We start from the raw sequence: 13,968 nt of genomic DNA on the forward strand, positions 1-13,968 counted from the left end.
CTTAGATAGTAAAGAAAATTCGAGATCTTGAGAATTTTTTTCGAAAAGGCAATATCAAAATTATTATGTAAAAATAAAATACAGAATAAAATAAATATCTCGCTAAAAATTTGTTCCAAATCGGAATAAGAATCATATTTAAAAATAACATCATAATATTACCATAGTTCAAAAATGAAAAAAGAAAACTTAAACTACGATTCGAGAAGAAAAAAACTAATTTTATGGTCGAAATAGGAAACACCAAGCATAGCATGGTGACCACATTATGCGCACGAAAGTGGAATTTTCTGAATTATAAATATATGTACGATTCTAATACACAAAGTTATAATCAGAATCTTGAGATGTGCTCAATATTATCCCAATTCACATAATCTCATTTTTTTTTTACCATATTTGTAGTATTGTAAAATCTACCCGCACACTATTATCATACCGAATCCCCAGCATTGGAGTTGTTTGAGCAAATGCATGCATAGGATAAAGGTGAGGTCGATCTGTCTTGGATTACAAAATGGAGGCTAAAGTGCCATCATTGAGGGCGGCGCGCAAAATTCATGCATGTCGATGACAACGTGTGAGTCACACGCCGATGAATGTGAATGGTGAAAGGGTTGATTTGGTGAATTGGCATGTGGGAATGGTGATCATGGTGGGACACGTAGAGATTATCAATGGAATCACGGCAACAACTCGGACAAATCATATCCAACAAAAATGGCACAAAATTATAAAAAAAGAAAAAAAAAATGGCTGATTAAAATGTTAATAGCCAGCATAATGATCTGTTGGAGAAAGATTCTAACATGTCCATCTGCGAAGCTATATATTTTAACAGTTCATTATATACATTTATTTAATTTATAAAAAAAATATTTTAAAAATAAATTCATAAATTAATATAATTTAATATAATATATTTAATTATAAAATTATTTTTATTATAAAATAAATTTAACATATCGTATAAAATTATGTCAATTTATAATTTACTCAATTTAAACTTGAACTAATTGATGTGCTGGCCACAAGAAGCAGCCTGCAGCCTCAGTCAATTAATATGCGTTTTTAATTGATTAAAGGTTAATGTTTCAATGATAGTACGTAGCAATGATCCAGGAATTATCGCACGTGTCACTGAATGATGGGGCAATGGTGCCCGCCCCCGGTACCACTTGTGTCATTGATGGGTCAAGGTGGGAAATGTCATCTCAACTCTTTTATATATATATATATATATATGAATTTAAAGAAACTACAAATGCTAAAAATTACGAGAGGGAAAACTAGGTTGCCAAAGGTAGAGCCAAATGCAGCGTGACACATCAAAATGTGACGATACTTGTGCAGGACTTTGATGCTATCAAACAGGTGTGATATCGATGGATGATGCACATATATATGATGGCTCGGTCTGCCTGCATTAATGTTCCATAGATAGAACCGTACGTACCTCTTTGATCTGTTCATTTCTTTTGTGTCATCCATCACCAATATCTGAGAAAATTACCATGTCTTCTTTCTAACGTTATTTTTGTTTTAACGAAAAAGTCTAAAGGTCTTTACTGCAGAAAACGTCGACGTACATGAACTGAGAATTTAGACATTGAAATATATATAATTTCTTGACTAGTTAGATCATAGATGCCATTTACCTTCAACCCTAGCTCTAGTCCATTCATCTTGAGTAGCATATATATACATGACTGTGACGAGGTTCCATAGGAAAATACCCTTGAGCTAGCCTTACAATCATGTGCTAGCTAGCTGGGTCATGTCATTAATTAATTAATTGATCAAGTTATAAATTTCTTTCGTTGAAAGCTTAATGTTACCCAACAATCGACTTCCTACCCATTAAGTTCAATGTTTAAGGTGGCAAGTGGGCATGGATCAAAGAGAAGCACACAAAGCTGGTATAATTCCTGCAAGGCCATGCAGACCTCCCAACAAAAGTACTACCGCATGCATGCAGTGCCTGTGAGAACTGGGAATTTGACCCCCAACCCAACTGAGCCTTTTTGCTGCTCTTGACAAGGACAAATTAATTCAAATTGCTCTGTTTTATCCATATAATTTTTCACCAGTTTGACACGGAATGTCTAGATCCGTTTGGTTTAAAAATCGAACCAGAAGTAAAAAAAATGGAAGGCTAGTGTGGTTACATAGAGTGGGAATGGGAACAAAACCAAAAAAAAAAAGTTCTTCCTGGTTTCACTCACCTACTGCTGTTTCAGTGATGAAACAGGTGCATGGTCTGTGGACAAGTGCAAAACCAGTCAGCCATCGAATAATATATAATAAATAAAAGTCTCGTTGGTATATAACCATCAGATCAGATCCTTCCTTCCACTTGAGGTATAAATCGTGGTGGTAGGTCCACGCATGATTCGACATTGTATGTCTCTAGCGGCAGACGGAGTAACGAGGAAGTAAGGAATATTTATATTATATATAATTATTAAAAAAATACAAAATCAACAAATAAATTACATAAAAATAATCTCACATGTAATTAGTCAGTCCATGCACGTCTGGAAAAAGAGATAAGTCAGAAGAGTAACGCCGAGAGTACAAAAAAAAAAATGGATTCGAATTCATAAGAGTAATAATAATACTAAAAACCTAGTGTCAAAGTAGGCTTTGATGGCAACCTTAGCCACCAAACAGATATCCAACAAAATGGACTGCGTCTACGCCAGAAGTGGGTCTTGTTTGGCTGTTGGCATGGCACGGCATGCCGCCCCCCCCCCCAATTCTATTTGTCCATTCTAAACCTTGATCATGAAGCAGTTGTCTTCGATTTTTGACACGCGCGTTGTCTTATAAATCATAACATCCCATGACAAGCCATATTATATATACCAGGATTCATAAATTCAGGCTTTAATTAAAGGCAATACCAGGATGCAATATAGTACTTGAACAATTGGATTAATTATATTTAGATTGTTCAATATTTTCGGCTTCTTTTTTCTATTTTTTTTATTTTAATAGCTAGCTTGTTATATGTAGATGCCATGATGGCCAAAACAAATAAAATAGAATTACCACGAAACCCATGGATCTCTCTCTCTCTCTCTCTCTCTCTCTCTGTGGTATTGCTTAATGGAGAAGTTGTTAGCTAGACAGTAGTAGCAAAGTCGGTGATAGATAGATGATGGCGACGATTCACTTTTGAATCTGCAATCTTTTTATTTCACTTTTTGGCTTTGGATGTTTTTCCCTGAAAAAGAAGTGAATAAACCCCCCAACATCGGCATTGCAAATCGAGGTCCAACTCAAAACATTTTCCTCTTGATGAAGAAAAGGAAGAACGAAAAAAGAATCTTGCAGTCAGGGGGAGGGGGCACAAAGCTGTCGTACTGTGGAGTTGGCATTTTTTAATGTGACCAATGAATGGCAAGTCTTGATCTTTAATCTCTCCCCCAATTATACAAAATGGTTTAAAAAGAAATAAAACATCACACAGAAGTTTCCATTGTATTTTCTTCCAGGATGGATGTCTTCAGCTGTGTTTCGATGCACCGAGTAGTTTAATCTCGGCGAGTACAACCAGGAACTGCAAATAATATATATAAAAAAAAAAAAAAAAATGGGGATCAGGACAACTCTAAATCCACCATACGATATTGGTAGATCGAAGATTGTTCACTACTAGAGAATTACGAATAACGTGTCGGACTACTTGTCTGTTACAAATACAAATTGGCAACATACATTCTATAATACTCTCCATGGAAAATACCGCTAGCCTCATGATTGCCCTGGCTACCCTCCTCAAAGAACACCACTCGGGCATGCGCTCTAGAACTTGAAATCCTTCTTCTTTGACTTCCCGTCCTTTTCTTGCATCTTCCGCTTCCTTTTCTTCTCGTTCTGCACAAATTACATCTCAGAATCCCCATAAACAAATTCAAATTAAAAATCGACTAAAATGGGAAACGTTCATTTTGTACATGTGCAAATCGCTAAGTATGTCCCGCTCAACCACCCCCACCCCACCAAAACCCTTAAATATATCTCATCAAGGCTGAATTTTCAAGTAAATTCTTTAAGATACATATGAGGCACACCTCTGCAACCATGTCACTGAAATCTTCCCGCTGACTCCGCAGCTTCTCTTCCTCCCTTGCTTCCTCATACCTATGAAAATAGAACAAAGTTGAGAAGACTTTCTGCCTCAGAAAGCACTAACAACAATACTAATGATAGCATACAAAAGGATCACTTACTTTGCTGGCAACACATTCTCCATGGCTTCCAACTCTTCTGGCTGTAGAGTGACATCCACTTTATCTGATTTCTGACCTCTAAGCAGATCAACCTGCAAGAATATGACCAACTAGTATTCAGCAACCGACACTCCTACAGAGCAATGAACAAAGTAGATCACTCATTCCCAACCTCAAAGAAGGAAAAATACTTTTGATCAGAATCAGAATGCATGAGTTCATGATTCTATGACGATAGAGTTAAAATCAAGGCACCTCAGCTTCTTTAAGTAAGAACCACAAGCTTAGTTATGATGGTCAAAAATTGTTTTCAAAAGAAAGGACGCATTCATTCTTACCCTTTTGCCAGCTGCCTTGTCTTGGGTGCCAGTGTTAACAACGTATCTGTAAGCAGAAAAGTGAAATAAAATAAGTTAAAGGAAATAAAACTTATAACCAAAAAGGGAAAAAAAGAAAAAATGAAAAAAACAGTGCAAAACAAGAACATTTCATACGTGTGCGTCGTTCCAAGCAAGGTCCCAGGAGCAATTTTCTCTTCTTTTTCTTCCAGTACCTTAAAACAAAACACAAACACAAAGACAAGGTTTAGGTGATATCATGTATGGAAGCATCAAATACAAAAAAAAAGCTAATAAAACAGAGTTGGAGTCTTAAATCACAATACTGACTTGGTAAAGAGGCCTCTCAGGTTCCTTTCTCTGCTGCTTTCGAAGGTCAATAACATCCGGTGTCTCAACACCAGTAGGAGTGCTGAAAAAGAAGAAAAGCAAATAAATCATGGAAAACGCAATATGCAATCCACAATCAAGCAATGATCTAAGGTACAGTATTTAGGTATACATATGTGCAAATACTAGCCCAAAAAAGTGGAGGTGCTCGAATATAAAAACACTCCGAGTACAAACACTCCTAACGCGAGATAGAATTCATGGATTAAACAGGAATCAGGAACCGTTTGTGATCAAAGAAATACTATATACCTTGAGAGGCTATCTACAGACTGAATGCCAGCCTCTAATTCTTCTTCTTCAATCTCTTCTTCCTCTTCCTCCTCCTCTTCTTCTTCCTCCTCCTCCTCCAAATCCCCCCAGTGTTTGGTCTTATCAACTGGCTCTTCCTACATGGCCATACAATTTATAATTAAAACATGCGCAACATTCAATCTAATGGAAAACCACCCTGATCAGTCAATATTCTAAATTAGATGTAGGCTCAATTTGGATGCCAAAACCATCTCATCTCCTCTCATCATTACAATTTTCACAACTTCCCACATAAAATACAATAAATAATTCAACTTTTTCAAATCCCAAAATAATAATAATACTAAAAAAAATGTTCTAACAATATTTTAGTCAACTTTCAACTTTCATCTAAAACCATTTCATTTCATCTCACTATCCAAACCCCTACTGTAGAATTCTGATTCTACTTCACATTTAATGCAGCTGCCATCCTACTATGACCATCTTAGCCAGTTTCAAAAGTTAAAACTAAAAACAAATATTTGACTTTTTCAATCAGAAGCAGAAAACATATTATGTGAAAGTACCTCATAGTTAGGCTGCTCTTGTTGATGAACACCAAATACATCTCCGTACAAAGGACGTCCAAACTATTCACAAAAAAAGGACCAGTGAAATGAAAAAACACCGACAACATTTACAGAAAGCTGCTGTACAAAACTAATGTACATCAAGATACAAGATATCAACACTTAGAAAACTTACCTCATCAACAGGAGGCTTGCCCCAGCCACCGGGATGGTAACCAAAGCTAGCTCCAGGAGGGATAGGAGCATTCAAACCAGGAATTTTCAGATGTGGGTATGATGGTGGCGGACCATATCTCTAAAAGAACATCAACCATTAAAAAAATATTACATTTAAAATATTTCGGAAATATTACATCGTCTTCTTCAATCCACCAATATTACATTGTCAAGACATATATTACATTGTCTTGACAATATATACATTTAAAATATTACATTGTCTTCACATATTTTCCTTGAGTCAAGACAATGTTGTGCCAATATTACATAAAAACCAAGCACAACATATTTCGGAATCTGACCTGCATATTAATGAGCCACGGGGGAGGAGCACCCTCTGGCATACCGAGAGCTTCTTTTAGTTCTTGTGACAGCATGCCTGGCTTCATTTCCCTTAACTTCACCTATACACCAGGAAAAAAGATGCAATGTAAATCACAGATTAAGTTTCAGTCCACAGAAAACGTCTTTCTTAAGATTATGACCATAATAAGTAGGCTGTTTTGAAATCATCAATAAATATCCTAAACATAGAAATATTATCATTCGATGATATGAGCAAGTAGATCAACTATATCATTACAAATACATTCATTCACCAACATCTTCAAAAGAAAAAAGTAAGTTTAAACTTTTTTCTGAGTGATCATATAACATTTATGGTTTGCATACATAGGTAAAATCTAAATTCTCCAACGTAGGCAATGAAAAAAACAGTAAGAAAGCATGCAAGAGGGTTAATATCACAACAAGAGTTATTCATAAATAAAAAAAATATCACAATAAGAGTCTTACCTCGAACTCTTTCCCTTCATGATACAGATCTCCAAGACTTGTAAGCTTTGGCTTAGTTTGGTATTTAAAGAATGCATCATGAAGAACCTAACAAACAGCAACCATAAATTGTTAATTTGAAAATAAGGAATCATTCTAAACTAACACCGCAGTAAAAACAAGAGACGAAAAGAAAAGAATCATAAAATACTTGCACGGGGCATATATTTTTTTTTATAAGTAAAATTTTATTGATAGTAAAGGCATAGCCTAAGTATACCGGGAGTATACATCAAACATGCCTAATTACAACTTGCACAATGTATATTAATCATAAACAAAACTAAAAAAAAAAAGGGAAAAAACCTGATAGTCAATATCCATCTTTCCCATCTTTGGCTGCATCCGCTCTCGTTGCTTCTGCTTCAACTTTTTACTGTCCTCTTTTTCAATGTAAGCCTGTATAAGGCCACCAGGAAACAAATGCAATGGGCTGTTAGCCTCAGGGAAATGTATATATTGGCAGATGAACCAAGACAAAATTAAAAGTTTAAAACCACCAAAACAAACTAACTACGATTTAGATCTTGATGGTTATAGGTAAGACTCAAAACACCATAAAAAGGGTGAGGAAATGTGATATTTAAGTTGCTTACTCATCATCTCCGGCCTTTTGAAAAAAGTAAATTTCCCAAGATAAAATAAAAAACCATTACAAAAAGGACCATAGAGGTGGATGAAAACAGCCAAGGACAAAAAACCTATCTATCCAGTGGAAAAAACAATTATTTGATACCTTATAAAAACTATAATTTGACATGGGTAAGGCAGTCTTAGAGCTACACAAACTGTCTATTCTTCATTTTTAAAACTATAAAGATTAAAAGAACAAGAAGAGTTACAGCCACAAAGAGATCCCACAACAATAAACTCACAAACTTGCATGGTTTTATATGATAACACTGATATCTTAGATCTACTTTACAATAAAAGTAGATTTACGATCCAATGTACCACATCAAGTCAAGTCAGTTTGTGGGTTTACTTGTGCGTGATCTTTTTGTGGCTGAAACATTTCTCTAAAAGAATACACAAGAAATCAAATTTAACTGTAATAAACTCTTGAAATTGAACTTACCTGTCGGATTTTCTCAATTCCGGTTGCAGCAATAAAATCAGGAAGCTGGAAAGGTTGTTTCTCGATACCACGCTTTCCCTACAAAACAATATCCAATGCCCGATGAGATACCAAGTACAAATATGAAATCGGTTCTGCATCGGAATCAGGTCAATAATTAGATTCTTTCAAAACTAGGAGGGATTCAGCCTGAGCATTAAGCACAATGGAAAATCATCAGTAAATTCAAAGCAGATTAACTAGCACCTTAACTTAAACAAATCCCCAACAATTATAATGCAAAGGTACTTTGATAAAACTAAAAGCTTAAATTTCCACATGAATGGAATCATATAATTTCTACACCTGTGATACCACATATTAACTGTAAATGATAAGCGTAGATGATGTATGAGATCCCACATTGTCTAGGAAAGAGAAGTCTTTGCTCTTTATAATGGTTCCAATGGAACTCTAATTGCATCATCATTTTGGAGTATAGGCCCAGATGTGACTTAGGCCTCTTTTGGGACTTTACAAATGGTATTAGAGTCTATCCCAACAAAAAATCCAACCGAAAATATAGGATTTAAGCTGTGCCACCTACGACGGACTGGCCTGACAAGAACGTCAAGAATTTAAGTGGGGATATTGTGATATTCCATATTAATTGATAAATGATAAGGGTAGGTGGTATATGGGATCCCACATTGCTTGGGAATGAGAAGTTATTGCTCTTTATGATGGTTCCAATGGATCACCAATGGTATCATTGATTAGTCCTTATGGAGTATAGGCCCAGATGTGGCTTAGGCCTCCCTTTGGCATTAGAACACCCCAAAAGCCACACTAGAAAACATATAAAAACAAAATTAATTTAAGAGTTCCCATTGCCAAACACCTACATTTCCAGGCTCCACGATTGTCACAGCAGTTCCCCTGCAAGAACCACATATATACATATAAGAGAAACCTTATCGAAGTGATCTTCCCACTCCTTCCCTATTCCCTAAATCCCACATGTTCCCTCTATCCATCAGTTAGGCAGGCACATTTTAACCCATAAGCCTTAACATTAACGCCAACCTTTTACTTATTCAAAATAAAAAGGAGAACGAGGAGAAGTCTTTAAACATAGTGAGGCTAGCTAACCTGCAAAAATTTCCTTTTCTGGCTCCAATGCCTGGGGACTGGAACAGTATTTCGGTACGATTTCAAATAAACCAGCAACTTTGGGTCTGCAGAGGTTGCATCCCACACCTAGAATTGAGTAAAAAAATATATTCATAAGTAGAGAAAAATGTTCTTAGAAGTATACATAAGCAGAGAACAATAACAATAGGAAGAATAAGAAGAAGCAATCAAAGCAAAATCAAAGACCTCCTACCTCAACAACATCAGGCCTTGAGCAAATTTGCTTCAGTTCAGCAATCTTCATCCGTCGTTGAAGCTGGAAGATGAAAACAGAAATCTTTAGCTGTTATCATTATAAAATGAGTTGGGCAACTCTGCCGCCCGCTCAAGTTGACCACTTTTCACTTTTTGGTCTTTTTTTTTTTTTTCATTTTTCTTTTCACATTTTTTTAATATCTTTAAATATTTAAAAAAAATACTCCAATACACTTAAAAATCACTTTCTTAATCACTAAGTAAAAAAAAAAATGGCAAGCAGTCAAATTGAGCTGTACAATTGGGAGGCAAAGTAGTTTTTTCCTTATAAAGCATTGCTACCAAGATGGTGACCTTTTTTATCAGTAAACAAGATTTTATTGATCATAAGGATGGGCAAGAGCCCAAGAACCAAGACATGATTACGTATAGGGAGAAAATAAATGTTAACAAGACAATCATACCTTTTTTTTCTTATTGGATACGCCTTTCTCTTTTTGTTGGTTATCTTGTTCTTCCTCTTCTGAATCTGAGTCAGCCTTCTTGGTCGCTGCTGCAGTTGGGACAGACTCAACCTTGTTATCATTCTCCTGGATGATTTGAATAATTAATGTATCAGGTCATACTTTTCCTAACAAAAAATGAGAATTATGTGATGGAAAATTGCACTAAGAAGAAAAATAATCCCTTTACCTGAGTACTGGCAGTTTCACGAAAATTGAATTTCTCAAAAACTTTTCTGAATTCTTCATCCAGGCCATCATCAAACTCTGCCTGCTCTGGGACATACTCCACTTCAACTTGCTCCACAAGCTAAAAAGTTCTCAAAATAAGAATTATACACATGTTCAGATCCACATACAAAAGCTACCATATTTATAAGGCACCAAAAAATGAGGATATGAATCTATTACAAGATCTTAATAAGCTTTACAATGTAATGCAGAATCCACCTAAACTGAAAATGAAACATCTTATTTACTCGATTATTCCTCTTATCTAGCTCATCTCAAGTCATCTTCGAATCCAAACATCTCTATTTACTCGATTATTCCTCTTATCTAGTAGTATAAATATTAATATTTTTTATCAAAAATAAGATTTTATTAATCATTAGAATAGGCAATAGCCCAAGTACACAGGACATATACAAGAGCAAGACTTAGGAGTAATGTAAATATTAATATTACAAGTAAAAAAACCAAGATCCATACTAGGAAGAAACAACACAGGCTACACGGTTCCCAAAAGAATAAAACCTATGTTCTTTTTTCCTTTCGTTTATCCAGATTCTAGAACCAAGCATGGAACCTAAGTATCCCTTCAATATTCAACGTGATGAGACTATGACGCTCTAGAATTCCGAGCTGCATTATTTCCTTCATCAATCTTTCCAGATTTGAAAAATCCAAACAGAAACTGGAATACTAAACATAAGAATTCAGGTGCTGAAAAATGTTGATTGGACTAAGACTTGAGCATATATCCATTTTAAGTTCACAAAATCAGTCACTTTGTTGCTCAACCTGATTGAATATAAATTCTTAGCAATTCCTTTACTTTCTCAAGCGTTTCCCTCCACTTTCTAGAAAGATAAGCGAACAAGTCAAGCAAGACATGAATCACCAGCCAAGAGTCAACTCAAAATAACACAAAAACCCTAGTGTCCACTATTCATTACTAAATTCAAAAGGAAAACTTTCCAATTAAGCTTCAATGCAGTGATCGTAAATTCACTCCAATCAAACCGAAGAACATAGAATCAAGCATTTCGGATCCTAAAATCAACCAGAATCCCTAACGAATAAGACATATATATATATAGAGAGAGAGAGAGAGAACCTGTTGAGGATCGTTATTCTCCTTGGCATTCTTATCGGCAGCGTCGTTGTCGTCAAAGGCCGAGGGGTCCGCCGCCTGGGAGGCCTTGCTGTTCTTTTTCTGCTTCCTCCGGCGGCGACGCCGTTCGCTCTCACGGGATTTCTTGGCGGAGGCCGGGTCAGGGTTAGGGTTTAAGCTTATACCTCCGTTCGCAACGACGCCGTTAAGGAGCGGAAGAGTTTCCGCGACCATCTTCGGGTATCAAGCCCAAGGTTAGCAAGAATTGAAGGGAACTGAACATAACGATAAATGGCCCGTCCGGTTCGATTAGAAGTATCCGAGAAAGCTTACGCACATGTGAATCCCTTCTTGGCACGTGACTATTATTAATCAGGAATGATATGTAACAGATGGAAAATTATATTCTCAAATTACTGTGTATGAAGACTGTAGAGCATACTTACTAGTATATTTACATGATATAATTTTATTTATAATATAAATTTTAAAATTTAAATCTAACAAATTAAATTTTTTCATTTAAATGAAGTAGATAGTGTATTATATTTCTTACCACCTATAATAGCATCATTCGTAAAATATTGGATTAGTTTTCTTACCATTCCTGATAAGATTTTATGATCTAAGTTGGGAAAGGAGTGATCTCAACAATATTTTCAGACAACAATTTATCCTGAAACATTCAATATTTAATAAATATTGTGAAGTTTATTTTATTTTATTTAGTTTATTTCGTATTCTAATTCTAAGGAATGTTTAGAGAATGAGATTAGATGAAAATTTTGTGCATAGTAATAAGATAATTTATGAATATTAGTGAGATAATTTGAGTTAAGTATTTATTGAGTTTTGAAAATTTAGAGATAACAAGTTGAATAAAAAATATTAGAAAGTTAAAATATTGTTAGAATATAATTTTTATTTTGAGATTTAAAAAAATTAAATTATTTTTTGTTTGAAAATCTGGAAAAATTATAACGATTAATTTGAAAATATTTGTATTTAAGTGATATTTTGGGAATGAAATGAAATGTAATAAGATAGAAACACTTTCCAAACATTCCCTTAAAGTTTGTGTATCCAAATTTTAAAAAGAAAATTATCTATCTTACTTTCATTCTATTATAGCAAGATGATATTGTCTATCAGTTATTGAAAATTTATTTAAAAATAATAAATGATGATTTAAATGCGATAAAAAAAGTATCACACTTTATATAATGAGATAAAAATAAGATGAGATTGTAGCTCACATATTATACCATTAATTTACAAGTATTTTTCAATTTTAACTTGAAATTTAACTCTAGAGTCTGTTTGACAACACAACTGCTCTCAAGTATTCTCATATTCTTAGATATTTCATTTTTAAACATTAATCAAATACAATATATTTTTAATTTCAAATCTTCAATTTTTTTGTCTAATTATTACAATTTTCTCAAATTCTAAAATAAATTATAAAAAATAATACTACTTTTTCAAATTTCAAAACAATAATTATATTAAATTTTTTAACTTTATAATATTTTATTTAAATTTTTTCTATTATTTTTTAAAATTTAATAAAATATTTTAATCAAAATAATTTTATTATTATTCACATATATATTGAGATATTAGAAGAATCCAAACACGTTCTTATAATAATCTTAAGAATATTGGTAGTGGCTTCTCTATCTTCATCTTCATCTTCAAATTTAAAGAATATGTCTTTAAATTCATCTACATTGGCTTATGCATCTCTAAATTTTTACATAGCTATAAATAGTGCTTCTTCAAATTTGAAGAAGCACTATTCATTATTCAAACATTAGTTTACTATTTTGTTCTCTCTCCTACCCTTAAAATCAACTTTTTATAATTTATATTAAGATGATTTTGATACATAAAATTTGTATTAAGTTGATAATACAAAGTCGATATTAATTGTAAAATATATATAAAAAAATAATAATATTTTATTATTATTTGGTTCAAAGATGCATAAACTAATGTGAGAGCTTTTTTTCATATACAAAATCATTATTTAAAAATGATGATTTTGCATATGACGATGCATAAACCATTACCAATGCTCTCTAAATCAAGGTGGACCGTACTATTGGGCCCCGAATAAGCCGCAAAGTTCAAAGTACAGTAATGAACGAGGGCCTGCAATCTACCTAAAACATGGTTTTTTATTTAGAAATTTGTTATTCATTATTTTCACATATTTTATATATTTTTATTTTTTTAAAATTTTATTTATTATATTTAAATTAATTAAATTTTTTTACTCATCATCTATATATTATATATTTGATAAGTAAAAAAAATTAAAAATTAAAAAATTATGTATAATATATAATACCAAATAATGAATAAAAATTTTCTTTTATTTAAGGTCTAATGGAACGACTCGAGTAAAAAGTCATACGCAATCCCACACTCGCACGGTCATTCTCAACTTATGTCCGATATTGAATCAATCTTTAGGTCGGTTTGAATTCGAAATCAATTTATTTCATTTTTTTATTATAATTTTTTTTATATAAAATATAATAAATAATTTAATTTTTTTAAATTTTAAAATAATAATAATATTAAAAATAATATTTTAATAATATTTTATTCAATTCATTTAAAATCATCTCAATTCCACAAGTCTTTAATACAAACGGACTTAAAAGTTTAGGACAACGTCGGGGTTGAATCTCAGAGAGTGACGTGGCGCAAGATCATTCGTGGATGGACAAAAGAAATAGCGAGAAATGCTGGTCAAGGAATCGTAGGGTTTAATTGTCGCCGTCGGTCGACGCTGGGTTTTCTTCCCCCGTGCCGGAATATATGTT

At 33.6% G+C, this 13,968-nt stretch overlaps 1 protein-coding gene across 2 annotated transcripts; it reads right to left on the minus strand.

Annotated features, from left to right (window-relative positions):
• Window positions 1-3,316: 3,316 nt before the first annotated feature.
• LOC108980756 (splicing factor 3B subunit 2-like) lies at window positions 3,317-11,419 on the minus strand. 2 transcript variants are annotated; one of them, XR_004801053.1, is made up of 19 exons: window positions 11,135-11,419; window positions 9,986-10,105; window positions 9,757-9,882; window positions 9,291-9,353; window positions 9,056-9,163; window positions 7,925-8,002; window positions 7,153-7,245; window positions 6,808-6,894; window positions 6,315-6,416; window positions 5,969-6,088; window positions 5,791-5,853; window positions 5,219-5,355; window positions 4,907-4,988; window positions 4,733-4,791; window positions 4,577-4,622; window positions 4,239-4,330; window positions 4,080-4,149; window positions 3,724-3,882; window positions 3,317-3,565 (listed from the first exon to the last, which is right to left on the minus strand). XR_004801053.1 is itself a non-coding variant. In XM_035688019.1 (18 exons), exons 1-18 carry the CDS (start codon window positions 11,363-11,365, stop codon window positions 3,811-3,813), a joined length of 1,749 nt encoding a protein of 582 aa, XP_035543912.1. In that variant the 5' UTR covers window positions 11,366-11,419; the 3' UTR covers window positions 3,317-3,810. The 2 variants fall into 2 exon arrangements, 1 of the variants encoding a protein (XP_035543912.1); XM_035688019.1 differs by having other exon boundaries at window positions 3,317-3,882.
• Window positions 11,420-13,968: the final 2,549 nt, after the last annotated feature.

This window comes from Juglans regia, chromosome 3 (assembly GCF_001411555.2).
Source record: "Juglans regia cultivar Chandler chromosome 3, Walnut 2.0, whole genome shotgun sequence".
Taxonomy (NCBI): Eukaryota; Viridiplantae; Streptophyta; class Magnoliopsida; order Fagales; family Juglandaceae; genus Juglans; species Juglans regia.